The sequence below is a fragment of the Enhydra lutris genome, unplaced genomic scaffold, assembly GCF_002288905.1.
Source record: "Enhydra lutris kenyoni isolate GAN:26980312 unplaced genomic scaffold, ASM228890v2 scaffoldscaffold73, whole genome shotgun sequence".
NCBI classification, from domain to species: domain Eukaryota; kingdom Metazoa; phylum Chordata; class Mammalia; order Carnivora; family Mustelidae; genus Enhydra; species Enhydra lutris.
In genome coordinates, this window is record NW_019154157.1 from 1,888,522 (window position 1) to 1,908,559 (window position 20,038).

The 20,038-nt window shown below is 41.2% G+C and overlaps 1 protein-coding gene across 3 annotated transcripts in view; it reads left to right on the forward strand.

Annotated features, from left to right (window-relative positions):
* LOC111159999 (eukaryotic translation initiation factor 4E nuclear import factor 1) overlaps window positions 1-20,038 on the forward strand; it is a 45,709-nt gene that overhangs the window by 4,362 nt on the left and 21,309 nt on the right. For all 3 annotated transcript variants that reach the window (XM_022522739.1, XM_022522738.1, XM_022522740.1), the window contains 5 exons: window positions 8,784-8,857; window positions 12,045-12,172; window positions 14,369-14,655; window positions 14,928-15,129; window positions 19,600-19,775. In XM_022522739.1, the coding sequence (XP_022378447.1) occupies window positions 8,784-8,857; window positions 12,045-12,172; window positions 14,369-14,655; window positions 14,928-15,129; window positions 19,600-19,775 (867 nt within the window). The remainder of the gene's footprint in view (window positions 1-8,783; window positions 8,858-12,044; window positions 12,173-14,368; window positions 14,656-14,927; window positions 15,130-19,599; window positions 19,776-20,038) is intronic.

A 20,038-nucleotide genomic window follows, 5' to 3' on the forward strand; every position in this document is an offset into this window, starting at 1 on the left:
CGGCTAAAAAGTAGGCATTGGATTATCTGAGCTTAGTTTCTTGTGTTGCTTTGATTAGTTATAAATTGGCACCATTTTAATCAGTGTCTACACGGCTCTTCAAAGGAGTCCACCCTAATTTGCAGCTGATGGGCAGTTAGTCGCAGTGATACAGCCATGTTTATGTCTTTGCTTTATTTTTTTTTTAAGATTTGAGAGCGAGAGCATGAGTCGGGGGAGGGGCAGAGGAAGAGGGAGAAGCAATCTCCCCACTGAGTGGGGAGCCCGTGGAGCTTGATCCCAGGACCCTGAGATCGTGACCTGAGCTGAGCCACCCAGGCGCCCCTGTGTCTTTGCTTTAAAATCATTTAAAAAACCATTAAAAAAAATAGACAAGCACCTAAAATGGACTGATTTGAATCCTTCTAGCCTTCTTGGAGAGAATCAGTTGCAAGACTGGAGTCCAGCCTCTGAGAAGAGAGGAAGTAGGATTTAAATCTTGGGTTGAAGTCAGTAGTCAGATGGTCAAGTTTAACTCTACAAGAGATCTCATTTGGTAACTTGATAGATATTTTCCAAAAACTGAGTTGAGAAGTAACCTCTGACAGGTGGCATTTCAGGGACATGTTTTGCTACAAACTTCTTAAGCTAATATAAAAATAAAGATGTCTTTTGGGAAGGCAAAATTACGGTATGAGAAATTATTATACAATCTTAAAGTTTCAGCTGTTCAGAAAATCTAGCTAACTGGAAGTTCTTAGGGCGTGTCAGCTGGCAACACCACCAACACTGTCTCCTGATTATTCTTTCGTACCAGTTCTCATTCTTGGAACAGTCATCTTGAAAAGTTGGAATTCGGGGCTGTTGCCCATGAGTATCCTCTCCTATTTGCTCACGGTGGGAACTTCTAGCTAGATAAAGAACCGGTCATTTAACATAGAAATTTGTGGCTAGGGCCTTTGATTCAGGAAAAGGTGCTATGAATGGAGGCAGGCTTAAGGGAATCCTGCCTAAGGATGAGGCAGTTTGATTCAGAGTTCCCAGTAGTCCACTGAGCAGAGACAAACCAGACACTGAGTGACAGTTGCTGGGAGGTGTCATGCCCCTTCCCTTGTCCTCTCAAGAGGAGCAATGAGGAGAGAAGGATTGGGGTGTTGAGCCCCACTGCCTGGTTTAGGATCCCCTGCTTTACCACTTACTTACCCTGTGCGGTCTTCAGCTATATACTTAGCTTCTCTGATTCTCATCCTTTTCCTCCATAAAATGTGGGTGGAATACCGTCTACTTCATAGGATTTTTATGGGGAATAAATGAGAAAAATGCATGTCAAGTGCTTAGAAAAGTGGCTGGCACACAGGAAGTATGAAAACTGTTTATGATGTACTGACAGGCATACTCAAGGTACCTTCTTTAGATCCCAACTTTAGATCAAGATGCTTATTTTTTAAATGTTACAGTAACCATTTCCATTTTAATATGAAACCGGAAAGTCCTGTTGAATACATAATGCCACCACCCTGAAAATGATTTTAAGTTTCCTTCTAGTATTTACCTACGTAAAGTTTTACATTGTTTTAATCAGTTGTATGAACACCTTTAGAAGCCAAAGTTTATTTTTATTGTGTTGGCCAGATCAACAGAGAAAACAGACTTTTCTGGGTTTTTTTCCCCCATCCCCTTAGTTTCCCTCCATTTCCTTAGTTTCAGATCTTTCAGTAGAAGAAAGTCTTTGCATCAGATCAGCCACCATTAGATGCTTAGATGAATCCAGGTGCGGAGTCCTGCTTAACAGCTCTGCAGGACTGTTGAAATCCTGACCTGCCTGTAAGAACTGTTGTAAATGATGCCTCCAGCAACAAACCTCATAAGTGGTGAATGGTGGAATGTATCCCATGTACCCTCTATGTTGTTAGCTCACCGTTGCATTGGCTATCATCTTTGGGTACCCTTACTCTGTTGTGATCTATTTTTAACAGCTTTCTAATCCTTTCAGAAAAGTCATCTGACTTGGCAGAATGAATATCTGGTCAGTCAGCAACTGTCTAAGAGCTTGATGACCAACCCCAATGCTAGTGGGTGTGTGGAGGGTGGGGACTGGGACAGGAGGTCAAAGGCGGATGACCCAACCCAAATACTGCTCTGGGGACATTTGCCTTCTTTAGGAAGAGCCAGGCACACACACAGGTAAGGTACTGGGTCACTTCTAGAGTCTTTTGACCACTAACAATGAAATAAAACTCTGGGCTTTTTGCAAAATATATATGTTAGTTTTTTAAAAGTTGTGTTTTTTACTCTTAAGAATTAAATTTAGCTTATAAAGGTAAAGAATATTTCCTTTTCATCTTATGTAAGGGACTTCTGTGAAATTTGTTTGTAATGTCAGAATGTCATCAAAATGCATAGCTGCTTCTACATGGGATTTCTGCAACAAGAAACTGGATGTGGGTTTTAACCACTGTTGTTTTGGGCTTATATTCACATTTATTTGCTTTCTCCTTCAAAACTGATCACCATAAGTGGGTATTCATATTAGTAATTCCCAAATAGATTGTTTTGGGAAGCTTGACAAATTTTCTTTGAGGAAGGCTGCTAAAACTAAGAAAATGTGTTTATACTATTTTGGCTGTATGGCTCTTGGGCCATTAGTGGCTTATTTCTTGCTTACTCAGGTTTTAAAACCTGTGCAAAAATGTTTTCAGATATTAACTCTTCCTGTCCAGATGGTGATTGTAGTGAATTTGTTTATAATTAGTAAGTTCCTGTGGCCTCTTAGGACTCTGCAAAAGGGTACTCTCCTATTTCCTCCTGTAATAATCATACGGAGAGAGTATTCCCAGCTTAGAGTAGGCACTTTCCAAGTATTTTGCCTTTAGCCAAAGTTGAAGATTTTCTTTGAAAATACCCCAAAAGGGTGCCTTTTCAGGAATATTATTCTTAAGGGCCCTTGATGAGATGGCAAGTTCAAGAACACTTCTCTTGAGAGACTGGAGAGCCATGGGGCCAGGGCCAGGAGTCATCTGCGTATGGCTAGATACTAAGCCTGGCACACAGGAAATGTTTTCGGGACAGCTATGAAGAGAGCAATTTTTGTATTGACTTAGCTCATAGTTTCTCCCCTCCCCACTTATGTGGGGGACCTTGTAGGCTGGAATACTATCTTTTGCAACTTAAAAGACATTGGTGGAAGGTAACAGATTTAACTCTTTAAACCCCATGAAGAGGGCCTCTCGTTGTCCCTAAACATCCAGGTGGACTTTGGACCACATTTTCAGAAACATCCATTTAAAGTGCTACTTCTTAACTTCTTTGGGGTCCATTGGAGATCTTTTGAAGGTATGAATACTCAACTGCAGGAATCGCAGAAATGCACGGTTTTGCATATGGTTTCCTTGGAGCCATGAAATTGGTTTAAGAAGCCCTGCTTTCAAGAACAGTATAATTTTACTAGATGTTTGAAGTTATGGCCAGCAGCTTTTACTATCCAAGAACCGTTGTTTTGATTTCCCAGTTAACAACCTACTACCAAAGAAAATAGCTCTTCATCCTCTCTAGACAGGTGAGCTATGTCTTAGCCGCTTGGTCAGCAGCCCCGTTTGTGCGGCTGACATAGTTAATGCCAGTGTAATAACTGGCTCTTTGCTCTGCCTGTGCTCTTGGAGCCCCATCAGGTTGTGTAGTCGGTTGCCAGAGTGTTTATTCACACCTCATATAAGCCAGGCAGAGTAAAGTCAACTGGAATAATATGGGAGGGAAAGTTAAAACATTTTTACCAACCTAAGCAACTCTCGTATCTGAGGGTTGTTGGCATTTATCAGTCTGTGATTAGGGCAGTAAGTCTGTAAGAAAAGAAATTAAAGTATTAATCTCTGGTAACAACACCTTAGTTTGATTTATTAAAAATAATTTTTATTGAGATATAATTCACATAATAAAATTCATCCCTTTGAAAGTGTACCATTCAGTGGTTTTCAGTAAATTCACGAAGTTGTATAACCATCACTATTACCTAATTCTTGAATATTTTCATCACCCCATACAGAAACTCTGTACCCATTAGTAGTCTCTCCATTATCCTCTTTCCCCAGTCCCTGGCAAGCATTAATCTACTCTTTTTGACTCCATGGATTTACCTATTCTAGACGTTGGATGTAAACAGAATCATACTGTATGTGGCTTTTTTGGTCTGGCTTCTTTTTTTTTTTTTTTTTTAAGAGATTTTATTTATTTATTTGACAGATCACAAGTAGGCAGAGAGGCAGGCAGAGAGAGAGAAGGAAGCAGGCTCCCTGCTGAGCAGCGAGCCAGATGCGGGGCTCGAGCCCGATGCGGGGCTCGATCCCAGGACCCTGGGATCACGACCCGAGCCGAAGGCAGAGGCCTTAACCCACTGAGCCACCCAGGCGCCCCTGGTCTGGCTTCTTTTAATCTTTTCAAGGTCTGTGTTATAGCATGTTTCAATACTTTATTCCTTTTTGTTGCCAAATAAAAATGGATTCATTGTATGGGCTTACCACATTTTTTCTGTTCATCAGTTGATGGGCATATGGGGTTGTGTCCATTTTTTTGCTTTTGTGGATAATGCTGCTCTGAGCATTTGTGTACAAGTTTTTGTGTGGATATAATCTTTTCAGTTTCTTTTGATAAATACCTGGGCATGGAATTGCTGGGTCATAGAGTAACCATGCTTAACTTTTTGAGAAACTGCCACTGTTTTTCCACAGCAGCTGTACCGTTTTACATTCCCATCAGCAATGCACGAGGGTTTCAGTTTCTCCATGTCCTTGCCACTGGTTATTTTCCCTTTTTTAATAGCCATCCTAGTACCTGTGAAGTGGCATCTCACTGTGGTTTTGACTTGCATTTCCTTAATGACTAATGATTTTGAGCATTCTTTATGTGCTTGTTGGCCATTTGTGTATCTTCTTTGGAGAAAAATCTCTTGAAACCTTTTACCTATTTGTAAGTTGGGTCGTTGGGTGTCTTTTTGTTGTTGAATTATACACATTCTGTCCATATTCTGGACACTAGACCCTTACCAGATGCATGATTTATAAATATTTTTTCTTGTTCTGTGGATTGCCTTTTCACTTTGATAGTCATTTGAAGCTCAAAAGTTCCTAAAGTCCAACATACCTGCTTTTTTCCTTTGGTTGTTTATGCTTTTTCCATGTCCCAGCTAAGAAACATTGCTTAATCTGTGGTCATGAACTTTTTACACCTGCATTTTCTTCTTAAGAGTTTTATAGTTACAACTCTTATGACTAGGTCTTTGATACGTTTTGAGTTATTTTTGTATATGGTATGAAGTAGAAGTAAATTTTATTTTTTAGGATAGTGTGAGATTAGTAGAAAAATTGGGATCATAGAGTTCTCCCTGTTAATATGTTAGTATGGTATATTTGTTACAATTAGCAATGTTAATACATTGTTATTAACTAAAATCCATACTTTATTCATCTGTCCTTCCTTTCTTTATCTAATGTCCTTTTTCTGTTCCAGAATCCCATTTGGGATTCCACATTAATTAGAATCATCATATTTCCTTAATCTCCCCATTTCCCTTTTTGTAAGATTGTTACCTTGGTGAAAACATTTTTTTGATCCCCACAAATAGAACTTTTGGTCCTCCTGCATGTTTTGTGGGTAAGTTAAAATGTTAATCTCTTCCAGTTGACTCCTAAATAAATAAGTAAAATCATTAGATTCAGCCAACAGGTGTGGTAGTAAGAGAAAACACCTATCACCTGGGCTCCCTATTATCTTTGGCAGTAAAAAGTTTCAAATAAAGCCTTATTACATAGAAACTTTAGTATATTGAGAGTATACATATTTAAGTATAAGATATGTTTCTCTTGGTTTAATAGTGTACTAGGGTTCTTAGTTTAATGTTTGGATTTGAGGGTGGTAAAGAAATAGAAATAATCTGTGGGTTTCTTCTAATAGCAGACAATTGCTTTGCAGCATTTTTTTCCTGTAGTATAAGTATTTCCTATATTATAAGGTCCTTCCTGTTTCTACTGGAATATGTTTTAAGCCTTCCTGTCCTCAGGATTTCTGTACTGTGATGTTTACTATCATCATAACTACTGTTGGTCCACCCACCCTTCACCCACCACTGAATGCACCCTGCATCACTGACAGTGTCCTAATGATCTCCCTGGACTCCAGTCTTTACTGGTGATTTCTGGGTTGTAAGTCATTGCTTTGACAGTTTTTTTTTTTTTTTTTTTTTTTTTTTTTTTTCAGAATTTTGGGCAGTTTTTAGACATTTTCTTTTATTTGGAATTTTGTTTATCTCAGCCTTCTAGGTTTTTCTAGGTATTTTTTCCCAATTAAAAAGACATTAATAAATCCTAAGAAGATGCAAATGATAGGGGTGCCTGGGTGGCTCAGTCAGTTAAGTGTTTGCCTTTGGTTCAGATCATGATCCCAGCATTCTGGGATCATCTGCTCAGTGGGGGCCTTGCTTCTCCCTCTCCCTCCCATTCTACCTGCTTGTGCTCTTGCACACACTTGCTCGTTCACTCTCTCTATCAAAGAGACAGATGATCAAATGATTGATATGCTGGTTTTAAAACCAAAATGTCATCTGGTCCTAGGGCATTTTGCTATCATGAAGAAAATATTTAGATGATTCAAGTGTCTAAAGACACTGAGTGAACTCATGGCATGCTTGTGTGCAATGATTCCTTATAGGCTGAGAGAGTAAATCTATTCCTCCATGTTTACCCCAGGATATGGGAAGCAGTGATCAGAGAAGCAGCAGGCATTCTATTATGAGGCCTGAGATGGGGGTATTACTGAGGTCATGCACAGTGGTATGTATATAGTTTTATGCAAGGCAGTTGTAGCATTTTATGCAGTGAAAGGTTGGGAATTGCCTTTCTTACTTTGTTAAGAAAATGTTGGAATGTAAATGACAAGAAGGCAATGGTTTTTTTGTGTCTCTGCATGTGTACAAGCAGATGTGTGTATGTTAACACATATGTGCATGGTATACGTGTGCATGTGTAATTGCACTTACTACCTAGCTCTGGCGAAAGGACTGAGAAGCTGGTGAGGATATCTAATTCCCAGACCTTGGGTTCTGATACCATTCCTCACTTAAAGGAACTCAGATTTCTCTGAGTTAGGTGACTGACACAAGGGCTGGGATGGGTACAAGATAAAACAAAGTGAGGAAGTGCTTTTTAAAAAATGATGGGGCATGTCAGAAGACACAGGAACCAGCTTGAGGAGGCTCCCAAAAAGCCCCAAATAATTAAGGACATGAATGAATTCTAAACCATTGGAAAAACTAGGAATCTATGAGTCCATGCCAATAATAGGTAAATACATGGGGGAAGAGGGATGGTTTGTGTTTTCCCTCCCAATGAAATGCCACCTGCTGACTGGTAGATATGGACAGAGGCCTAGAGTTGGGAAATCAGAATTGGTTTGGGCAAGATTCATCAATAGATGCTAAGTTCAGGGGGAAATTTTGATGAAGACCAGGATATGTGCAGTCTTCTCGCAAACTGCACACTAGTTTTAAGTGGGAGAGTAGTAACTGAACTGTAGAAAAACTGGAGAATACCTTGACCTTGACCAGGTGATCAAAATCAGGATCACTACTAAGGGGCAGATGGACATCACAGTATCTACAGGTGATGGTCTGAGATGGACACAACATTTCTAATGTTAGTATTCTCTTCCATGGATGCTTAGCCTCAGTGTAATCACAAGGAAACATTAGATAAACCTCAAATGAATAATGTTCTTTTGGGGGCGAGGGAAAGTAGGCTGTATTCTTTAGAAATGTCCATGTCCTAAAAGAAGATGTTATAGTGATGTTCCAGTTGTAGAAATGTCCCAAAGAAATATGACAGTCAATATCTGATGCTAGACTGTATCCTGCTTTGGAGGCTAAAACAATATAAAGGACATTTTGGGTTAGTTGACAAATTGGAATCTGGGAGGGATTGTTAAATAAAAGTATTATTGACAACTGATTGTATAAAACGGGCAGCCCTTCTCAACCAGGTTTTGTAGAAGGTAAGCCCTTATGCCCTAAGGCATCTGTTACATGTAATGGGTTTGGTTCTCTTTTATGCATCTACAGTGATACTGGCCAAATACAGTCTGTGGAAGAATGGAAAACTAGTCACTTAAATTATTTTCTGTAGGGCTTCATTCTCTCATGGAACTGGATAAGAGACTGTGAAAGAATATCCTTATTCTTGGGAAATAAACACTGAAGTATTGAGGGTTAAGGACCATGAGTATGCAATTTACTCTTCTGTGGTTTAAAAAAAAAAAAAAAAAAGGTATAGAGAGCCCAAATGCTAAATTAAATGGGAGAAAATGTTAACAGGCAAATCAGAGAAATGGTAAATGGATGTTTTCATGCTTTGTTTTCTTGCAACTTTACATGACAAAATCTATCTGCTTGTAAATCGAATGCATTTAAGAATATTAATTAACTGGAGGTTTTATTTAAGCCTGAAGCTTCCATACCTTGATAAGCATTCAGTGTTGTAGACTCCAACTATATTTTTGAATGGCAGTTTGTGAGAGAATTGTCTTTTTAGCAAGAAACTGATCACTATGAAGTTATTTGCCAATTCTGCTTGAGCTTCTTCTTGTAAGATGAGCTAACTCCAGTCCTTTCTGGAATAAGCCCAGGTGTAAATAAATAACTGTGTGACATCCATAAGATAGGCACTCCAGTCAGCTCCCAGCTGATCATTACTGAGAACAAATATAAGTTGAAAATACATGGTATGAGAAATATTCAAAAATCACCATTTGGTTTCTCTTTCTAGGAGGAACTCTTGGATATAAAAGAACGCCCTCATTCCAAACAAAGGCCATCATGCCTCTCAGAAAAATATGACAGGTATGGGGGCAGGGGGAGGGGTGTGCTCCCTCTAGTCAACTTCTTGTTACACCAAACTTGGTAATTTAAGAATTGTTTTAGAGTTTTTTTGGTAAAATGGTGAGTGGGGAGATTTTAAGGGTAATGAAGTTGGGCTTCTGCTCATATACATCACAGATAAACTGTGGGCGATGTAACATCTTACTGCATTGTCTTCATCAGTTTTATTATTAATTAGCTTTAAACTATTCAGAGTTGAGCTTCATGGGACTAAGGACTACTAAACCAATTCCCTTTCAAAGAACTAATGATGAAACTAAAGTTAGAAAATGACTTGGTCAGAGGCACATAGTCGGAAAGCAGGATTAAGATTTGAACACAGGAGTCCTCTCCAGGGCTTTTGCTGTTGGTGGTTGTTTTTGCACTGTGCTTTGAGGGTCCTTCAAGGGCCTGCCCTGAGGAAGCTGGTCAGGAGGACTCTGACCCTTGCAGTACTGGTCCACCTCGCTCCTTGCCCCCAGCCAGAAAAACCATTCAGCTGTTTAGGTTAGCCCTCTTGCATCTTGGGCTCCTTCCTAAAAGGTAGAAGGCTTTGGTCTGAGAAGACTAGAGCTAAATTATGGTCTGAAAATCTTTGTAATAACCCTGCATTGCACTCATTATGGCCACTTTAGGACTTTAAGGTCACTTCTTAAATATCAAGGTAGATGGTTCATATGGCCCTCAGTTTTAATGTACAAAGTGTATTATGTTTAATTGGTTGAATAGGACATACTATTTTTATTTGTATGTCTACTCTTCAGAATGTTGCTAAGTCTCAATTCCTCACCACTTTCCCCTGATGAAGGTGGTACTCGAACAATGGCTGTTCTAGTTGGTTAGGATTTTTTTAATAGGTCTCAGATAAGCTGTTTTTTGTTTTTCATTAAAGCTGTCAATCTTTTTTATGCCTCAAGTTGAATTTTCTTGTTAAAACTATTCTTGGTATGGGGCACCTGGGTGGCTCAGTGGGTTAAGCCTCTGCCTTTGGCTCAGGTCATGATCCCAAGGTCCTGGGATCAAGCCCTGTATTGGGCTCTCTGCTCAGTGGGAACCCTGCTTCCCTCTCTCTCTGCCTGCTGCTCTACCTACTTGTGATCTCTCTCTCTGTCAAATAAAGAAATAAAATCTTAAAAAAAAAAAAAAAAAAAACAACTGTTCTTGGCATAAAATTATGAGGGTACACATACTTTTATTCTGACCTGGAAATGTGCTAATAATAATAATAAAAATAAAGAGAAAGAGAAAAGACCTTCCCATCCTGGTATTTCTCTTCTCAGAATTAAAACTTATTTGATTCTTAAATTCCAGGTAATCCTCACAACAACACCAGAAGATAGGTAATATCTTCTTTAGTGTGAGGAGTTTGAGATTGACAGGTTGACTCACTTATTCAAGAAATGCTTAGTTGGTACCTGCTGCTGTGTGGCAAATTCTATGTCAGGTGCTATCAGATACTGCCTTAATGGAGCATTGGTCAGTGGAAGGATACAGTGAGGTACTCTGGAGTTTATCATTGCCACCATTACAGGCAGTAAAGGACAAGTGCAGAGTACCCTGCTACTCGTGTTTAGCACAGTCTGGTCTGATCTAGGGGTTGGGAAGTCCTTTCAAAAGAAGAGTAAAGGGCATAGCTTATTAACTTACCCAGGATGTCCCTAGTGGTAATGGCAAAACTAGAATTCTGTCCCAGATCGTTGGACTCTAGAGCTCCTGCTCTGCACACTCTACCACCTTATCAATAGAGAGGGAGTATCAAACTAGAACCCAGATCACACATTTTATGTTCTTAAGAGCTTTCTGTCCTGCCTGTGGAGAAAAACTGAAACAGTATGCATCAAAATTCTAGAAAAGTACATACCAGGCATTCCAAGAACTACTTCAAGTGAGAGCTTTTTCTCTGCCATATACTGATCTTCAGTCAAATGGGTGTTTTACTCCTTCAGTAAACTTAAGTATTTATGGAGCATCTTCTTTGTGTAGGACAGCATGGTTACTGTAATCCCCATGCACCACAAGGTGTGTGTCTGATGTTTCATTTATAACAGACCACTGGTTTCCTTTTTTTTTTTTTTTTAAGATTTTATTTATTTATTTGACAGAGATCACAAGTAGGCAATGAGGCAGGCAGATAGAGAGGGGGACACAGGCTCCCAGCTGAGCAGAGAGCCCAATGCAGGGCTCAATCCCAGGACCCTGGGATCATGACCTGAGCTGAAGGCAGAGGCTTTAACCCACTGAGCCTCCCAGGTGCCCCAGACCACTGGTTTTCAAGTGACTGTTGGTGCTCTATGAAAAACAAAAACAAAGACAACAAAATATTACTGAATTAATACAGATCTTCCTGAGTGTACAGTGGGGTATGTTCCAATAAACCCATCGTAAGTTGAAAATACTGTTAGTCGAAAATGCATATAAAACATCTGGCCTGCTGAACATCTTAGCTTAGCCTAGCTATGTTAAAGTGTTCAGAACACTTCTACTCGCCTATAGTTGGGCAAAATCAGCTACCACGAAGCCTATTATATAATATAGTATTGAATATCTTATAACCTATTGAATGCTGTATTGAAAGTAAAACACAGAATGGTGTGGTTTATGCTTGTGTTCACACTGGCCGACCGGGAGCTGTGGCTGTGCTCACTGCCGCTGCACAGCATCTCAGGAGGTCATTATGTCACACATAGCTAGCCTGGGCAATGATCAGACTTCTACAGTTTGAAGCACAGTTTCTATTAAATATGCACTGCCACCAAGTAGAACCCTCTTGAGTTGAACCATAGTAAGTCAGGGACCACCCGTTAAAAGAGCTAACCATTCTGATGGCAACCATGGAGTTTTTTTGTTTTTTTTTTTTTAAAGATTTTATTTATTTATTTGACAGACAGAGATCACAAGCAGGCAGAGAGGCAGGCAGAGAGAGAGTGGGGGGAAGCAGGCTCCCTGCTGAGCAGAGAGCCCGATGCGGGGCTCGATCCCAGGACCCTGAGATCATGACCTGAGCCGAAGGCAGCGGCCTAACCCACTGAGCCACCCAGGCGCCCCCAACCATGGAGTTTTATATTGGAAAGGGGTTTTCATAACTTACCACCTGAAGAAATTTAGAATTTAGACCACATATGTGGTCCGCAGGTTCAAGTGCTAACTGTGTGTACCCTTTGACTCGTAGTGATGGCGTTTGGGACCCAGAAAAGTGGCATGCCTCTCTCTATCCAGCTTCAGGGCGGAATTCACCAGTGGAAAGTCTGAAGAAAGAGTTGGATCCAGACCGGCCTTCCCTTGTGCGCAGGATAGTAGGTGAGTGGGTAGAAGCCAGGGCACCGATTTTGGAGCAACAAATTTGTTTGCTGCTGGTTTCTTAGCTGAGAGTTTTATGCATTCAGGGAAAAATGTCATTTTCAGGAAGCTGATTTATTAACTGGGCTTATCTGATTAGCAGAGAAAAATCAGCTTTCCTATATAGCAGTGGCAAGTAGCTGCATTAGACTGTGTGCTTTTGGAATTAAAAGTACTGCTGCCCTTCATCATTCGGCATAACTGAGTGAGATGTGATGGGCAGAATGGTAGTGAGCATAAAACAGTGCTGGAAATCCACTTATACTTAGTCTGCTATATGAAAGTAGTCCTCAGGTATAAATTGGTTCTGGCAATTCTTAATAGTGGATTATGGTCTGAATCCAGGGTTTGGATATAGTTTGGCTTTTGGTTCTCTATACCTTTACTCTTTAAATGCAATAAGAGATTGAGGAGTGAAGTAGAGAGCTGGCAGTGGAGAAGCTAGTCAAGGAACTTGTTGCAAGAGGGACTTCTTTTGAGATAAGTGAAAACCCATCATAAAACAAATTTGGCACTTGGCAAAGAAGATAGGGGTGACTCTAGTTTGAGATATGAGATCCCTCTACACAGCTTACAGTACACTTAGTGCAGTAATGTCCCTCGAACAGAAAATTTATTTTAGGAGAATCATTAAAGATTACACAGAAACTGTATTAAATGACAAAAACTAGTAAGCAGCCTAAATGTCCAGGGGTAGAAATGGGTCACATAAACTTTGGTACGTCTATAGGTAGGAGTATTAAATTGTTCAGCTGTAAATTGGAAACTTGTCTATACTATGTCTTGTTTTTAGAAAACATGGAGACACCCCATGGAAATTCTGGAAAAGTACATACGTTTTAGGTACTGTTCCTGGTGAGAAGATTAAAGGAACTTTTTCTCACTTGGACTTCAGTTTTCTGGTTTTTCTAGGAAGAATTTTTGTGTGGTGACATGTTTGGTTTCCTCAGCTCTTTATCGAGATATAATTGACAAAGAATAGACTGCACGTAAAGTGTACCATTTGATGTTTTGGCAGGTGTATACACCTGTGAACCCATTACCATGGTCAAAGTAACAAGCATTTCCATTACCCCCCAAAGTTCCTGGTACCTCTGAGTCCTTCCTCATACTCTCCCATTCCCCCCACCACCCCCCACCAAGCACTGATTTGTTTTCTGTCACTACAGATTAGTTTACATTTTCTAGAATTCAGTATAAATGGAATCTTATAGTGTGCACTCTTTGGGTAGCTTCTCTCACTTTGAATAGTTTTAAGATTCAGTCGTGATGTTGCGTGTATAAATAGTCCCTTTTTATTGCCTATTAGTAGTCCATTGAATGAATTTGCCACAGTTTATCCATTTATCTGTTGATGGACATTTGGGTTGTTTCTAGTTTCTGACTATTAAGTAAAACTACTGTGAATATTCAGGTACAAGTTTCTATATAGGCATACGCTTTCTTTTCTCTTGAGTAAATACCTAAGAGTAGAATGGCTGAGTCCTATAGTAAATGTATGTTCCACATTTTGAGAAACTGCCAACCTGTTTTGCAGCACAGTTAGGCGTCTGCCTCTGGCTCAGGTCATGATCCCAGGGTCCTGGGATCGAGTCCCGCATCAGCCTCCCCGCATGGCAGGAAGCCTGCTTCTCCCTCTCCCACTCCCCCGATTCTGTTCCTCTCTCATCATCTCTCTGTCAAATAAATAAAAATCTTAAAAAAAATAATAAGGGGTTATGGAGACTGATCATGGAAAATCGTTGATTATGAAATACATTTATTGCTCCAAGGAGAAAGAGCAAAAGAGTCAGTCTTATTTAAATATGTAATGTTCATGTCACTCTGTAGCTGTTTCAGTGGTGACTCTTCCCTTTTTTTTTTTTTTTTTTTAAGATTTTATGTATTTGTCAGAGCACAAGCAAGGGGAGCAGCAGACATAGCAGGCAGAGGGAGAGCAGGCTCTCTGTTGAGCAAGGAGCCCGATGCAGGACTCAATCCCAGGACCCCAAGATCATGACCTGAGCTGAAGGCAGCCACTTAACCAGCTGAGCCACTCAGGCGTCCCGTGACTCTTTTTTTCAATACCCTCACCACCACTAGTTGTGGACATAACCACTGAGAAAGGAAGAATATCCTGCCGGTTTGCTAACCTTTCTTTTTCTGGCGTCTTTCCAGATCCACGGGAGCGTGTGAAAGAAGATGACTTAGATGTTGTTCTCAGCCCACAGAGACGAAGCTTTGGAGGGGGCTGCCACGTGACGGCTGCTGTTAGTTCCCGGCACTCAGGAAGCCCACTGGAAAAAGACAGTGATGGGCTTCGCCTGCTTGGCGGACGGAGGATTGGCAGTGGGAGGATAATATCTGCTCGGACCTTTGAGAAGGATCACCGCCTTAGTGATAAGGACCTGCGGGACTTGAGAGACCGAGATCGAGAGAGGGACTATAAGGACAAGCGATTTAGGGTTTGTCTTCTAGATCCTTTGGCCCTTCGTGTACTTAGGGACATGATATGCTCTTCATTTATACCAGGTTATTTTGAGATGCTGGATGAACATAGCCCATTCTTCAGATAGAGAAGAGCAGAGTGTGTGCTGGGGGGCGGGGAGGGACTTCAAGTCTGCAGCATCATATCTTCATTGTGTTGAGCACTACTTAATTCATCAGGACCTTAACTGAGGTAGAAATGCCTTAACTAGAACCTTATTTTTTTATCTTGCATTGTGTATTTTTCCAGAGGGAGTTTGGGGATAGTAAGCGCGTCTTTGGTGAGCGAAGAAGAAATGATTCCTACACAGAAGAAGAACCAGAATGGTTCTCAGCTGGACCCACAAGTCAGTCTGAGACCATTGAGCTGACTGGCTTTGATGATAAGATACTAGAAGAAGATCACAAGGGGAGAAAAAGAACGAGGCGACGGACAGCCTCCATGAAGGAAGGTAAGCAAAGACTTTGAGAGGGAAGCTAACTGTTCTAATATGAGATGTACCAGTTGCAAGTTTCTAACATTGCAGCCAGATTTTGAAACTGCTTCCTCAGTGTGAATTCCTAGGTGTATATCATACTCTATCCTCAACTTGTTCTGCCCGCGGAGCTAAGCAGAAGTCTCACATTACCCTGTAGGAGCACTGTGTACACAAAAGGGTTCCCTAGAGATAAGAAACATAGTAGAAATAGTGAAGGAGTCTTCTTTTTGAGCACTCTGCATAGTGGTAAGCATTTTGTGTGTATAATCCCACTTCTAACAGCCCTATGAGGTCGGGGCTTTTATGGATGAGTGAATGGAGAGCAGGAGGCTGAGGGACTTCTCTGTGGACACTGACGAAGTAAGTAGTGAAGTTGGGAGTTGAACAAGTCCTTTTGTGCTTCAGAGCCCACCTTCGTCACCATGGTTAGACCTTCCTACAGGAGTTGTTTATGACTTAGCTTCTCCCAGACTCAGCTGTGAGATGAGGTGAGGTATCTCCTTTGCTAAACTGAAGAAGCCAGAGCTAATGTGAGATTGCCTGGTGTAGGGTTGGGGGTTCATTAGTTATTTTCAGGGCAGTAGCCTGGCTCCAAGATGGCCAGTCCTGGGCTGATGATCCTGAGAATTGGTGGTGAAGAGCCAGGCAGGCTAGCCTGGGTTTAAGTATTGGGGCTGCTGTTTACGAAGGGATAATCTTTGATAAAACTCTTGAGGTGGGTCTGTTTCTTTATAAGGTGAAGACACTGCTTACTCCGTAACTTTAAGTGTTACTTTTAGCATTAAAGAACAGATGTGTAATCAGAGGAAATCAGAGCTCAGCCTCTTGTGGGCACTTCTTGAATAAGTTCTAGTTCTCTTCAGCTTTCAGGTTTAATTGAAAAACACCTTTTGGCAGGTACTAGTTAACAAAAGTAGAAATCTGTCTTAATACGTGTTTAATCAATGGCATCTTAATATTTTGAGGCTAAGATAAATCTCAACAAAAAATAAGCTAGTGGAATTTATTTAGGGGAAAGTAGAGAGAAATCACTTGCCCTTTTTTTGTAATATCTTTTAAATACAATAGACATTATCATTATTTTTATGCTGTTACACATTGTTCCCTGGGGCGGTGCAGGAAATTGATGGGTAACTTGGGAGACGTTGCTCTAAAATAGTCTTTGAGACATGCCCTTGTGTCATTCTCACACTAAAGCCAAGTGTGGTCTTTTTACATAAGATAAAGATAAGGCTTCTGGTGAAAAACACGTGTTTTTCTTAACTGGTACAATCTGAATTTTACCCGTTCTTGTGTCAACAAATGTATGAGCCAGATGGAGTGAGTGTCACCTCCTTACCTTAAAAATACAAAGAGAGACAGGTCTGGAAAGAAAGAACAACCCAAGACCCTGTCACATGGATTTCATGGCAGCCCCTTGAGTGGAATCCAGGGGTCCTAGCTCACTCATCCCAGTAGTTAATTTCAGGGATGCCTGGGTGGCTCAGTCATTAAATGTCTGCCTTTGGCTCAGGTCATGATCTTGGGGATGTGAGATTGAGCCCCGAGTTTGGCTCCAGGCTCAGTGGGAAGCCTGCCTCTCCCTCTCCCATTCCCTCTGTTTGTGCTTCCTCTCTTGCTCGATCTCTCTCTCTCAAATAAATAAAATCTTAAACAAACAAACAAACAAAAGTTAATTGCTGAAGGTCCCTAGGCCGTCCTAGCTACTGTATTTAGGATCAACAGGTACCCCGTAATTTCATCTTGGCTGCAAGAATGAAAGGAGGGGAGGGATGGTGAGTACCTTTTAGTCCATGTTTATATCTGTACTCTAGCTTTCCATGATTTTTTGTTTGTTTAGAGAGAGTTGGGGGAGGGTGGTGAGGGGCAGAGTAAGAGACAGAAACTCAGGCAGGGTCCCCACTGAACACGGAACCTGACTCAGGTCTCAGTGTCACAACCCCAAGATTGTGACCTGAGCGAAAATCAGAGTCGATGCTTAACGTGCTGAGCCACCCAGGCATCCCTCCACAGAATTATTTTATATAGCTCTTCTCTGCAGGCCTCATAGTGCTGGGAATGTAGCAGTGAGCAAGACAAGTCTATTCCTTGCCTGTTTGATTTTAAGACTGATGTGTAATGAGCAGTTGTTCTAAACAGGGCCCAGTCCTAAGTGATATGTAAATGGTAATAATTGGAACAGTTTGAATATGCATTACACCTGTAACCTGAAAAAAATGTAGAAGTTAGAGATGGACAAAACCCTCCATTGATAGAAAAGAACATTTTAGGAGTGGCTGAGTGGCTCAGTCAGTTTAGCATCCAACTCTTGGTTTTGGCTTAGGCATGATCTCAGGGTTGTGAGATCGAACCCCGTTTTGGGCTCCATGCTGGGGCATGGAGCCTGCTTAAGATTCTCTTTCTTCCTCTGCCCTTCCCTGCATAGCTCACATGTGCTCTCTCTCAAAAAAAAAAAAAAAAAAAAAAAAAAAAAAAAAATTTAAATTGCACCCTCTCTAATGAAGGTATATGGTCCTTCTGAATGTGATAAAACATCCCCCTAGTTCTCTTTCCGAAGTCTTTACCTTTTGAGTCTGTCATAATAAATGGCCAGTTGTGTTTGTCTGCTGGTGCACATTTCTGCCCACTCATACCCACTCTCAGTTGACCCCATCTGCTTTCAAGAGAGCTTGACAATGGCATAAAATTGCATGAGACACTCCTGCTGCCTGCAAAAGCTATTTATCTGTTAAGAGATATTGCCATATTGACACAAAATAAAAGGGGTAGGAGAAGTATTAAAGTTTCTTTTGTTAATGTATGAGCCAAGTACAGACTCTTGTTTCTACTTTTCATCCTTAAGTTGGGAGCCAAAACTGCAGCAAAATGTCACTGGTCAGTCCTGAGGGGCAGGCAGGTTCTGCTGGGTAAAATGGGTCAGGGAGAAGCACTGCTCTAGTCTGTGCATTGATTAGGCTGTTGAGTTGGTCATTTTTCTAGGGCTCCCTTTCTTTGTAGAGTGAGGGCAATACCTCTACCAAAGCAGTCATTTTAGTTTAAATGTCAGTCTGGGAGGAACAGTATTTGCTTCTGTTTGGCAGGAAGTATGTGTCAACCCACTGGAGAGACTGCTGATTGCCTTGCCCATGGCTCACTAACTTTCTGTCTCACTGATTGCTCTAGGCCCTCTGAGAGCTCGGGGTAGTCCTGTGGTAGTCACCCCTATGGAGGAGCGGTGCCACCTTGATACACACGGCTTGGTGTGGAACAGCATTGGTGGCCATCTTAGGTTGAAGCTTCTGCCACTTGGCTGGGATTGAGACTTTGGGTCAGGAAACCACTTAATCCTTCAGTTGGAGTTCCCTGCTTTGCTGGCTAGCTTCTGAAGCATTACTAGAATGAAAGCAGCTGATCGCGTTTAGTGTCTCTTGGTCTGATTAATAACGAGACTGAAGTAACTATTGGGGACTTTTAAGAAGGGATGGGCCCAGGAGGTGGCTTCTTCCCCCCCCACCCCCCACCCCCCACCCCCAGGAGGACTTCTGTCTGCCATAGATCTTGAAACTATAAGCAGCTCTTACTAGGTGATTTTGCAGGCTAGGCCTTTGGGTGTCCTGTTCTTCAGATAAAAAAGTTGAATGTCTTACTTACTTACTTAAAAGAAAAAAAAATTTTTTCTCCTAAGGATTTTGCCTTTTCGAAGGTATTAGATTCCTTAAATGTTAACACTTGGTAGCTTCACTTAGATCCTGCCTTCACACCCTAACAACAGCTGAACAATACTTAGTTTTAAATTTACCTGGCACCACAGAGTAAGACAGAACTGAGTAAAGCAGGTTACCTCTCTTCAGAGAGCTCAGTCTCCCTAGACAATTATCTCACTAGACGGTGTGATAAGTACTCTGAGAGACAACACAAGGGTTACAGAGAAGGCAGTGATTGATGTTTCTGGGCATGGTAAAAATGGGTAGGCAGGTCAGGCTTCCCAGAAGAGATAACATTTGAGCTTCACCTTGAAGGATGAGTTACAGCCAACCTGTAGGCATGTGAAAATTGCCCTCACGCTAGGTTCACAGGAACATCTTAGATTGCCAAACTCTGACTTAAAGTGATGGTGCAGATACCTGGATGAAGGCAGAGCCAAATTAATGTGGTTCCATTTTTAAGCAGTAAGAGACTTGCAAAAAGTATCCTTAAAAAAAAAAACCTGAAGAATGGGTGGCGGAGTGACCATCATCCTTCCTGCATTGTGTTGGTGTTCTGGCTTGTGAGTAAGGCTTTTTTCTTCCCTAGCTCCCATAGGAAAGGAATGGTTTTACTGTTGCAGATGCTGTCTCAGCACACGAGATTTGCCTTTAAAGTTATCTGTGGCTCTTTTGCACGTGTGCTGATGGCTGAGGCCACAGATTAAGCCTAGAGCGGTTCACTTGATCAGATCATTTTTTGTCCTGGTTTTGCTTTCAGGCATAGTCGAATGCAATGGAGGAGTGGCCGAAGAGGATGAGGTGGAGGTCATCCTCGCACAGGAGCCTGCTGCTGATCAGGAAGTGCCAAGGGACGCCGTCTTGCCTGAGCAGTCCCCAGGAGAATTTGACTTTAATGAGTTCTTTAACCTTGATAAGGTGCCAGGCTTGGCTTCGGTGAGTGCAGCAGCACACTTATAAACGAGATGGAGCAACTGTATGGTTAAATTTGACCTGAATATTTAGGATACTCTTTTTAAAGTATTGTTTTGCTAGATGTTTGGGGGATTTAGGCTTTTATTCGTAAATATTATTTGAGTTTTCATGGCTTTGTTTTGAGAGGCCTAGTGGAAATGACCAAGTGAGAATTCTGTACCAGTTACCCTCTTTTTCTAGGCTGGCAGCATTAGACTAAGAATTCTTCAGATGTTAAGAACATT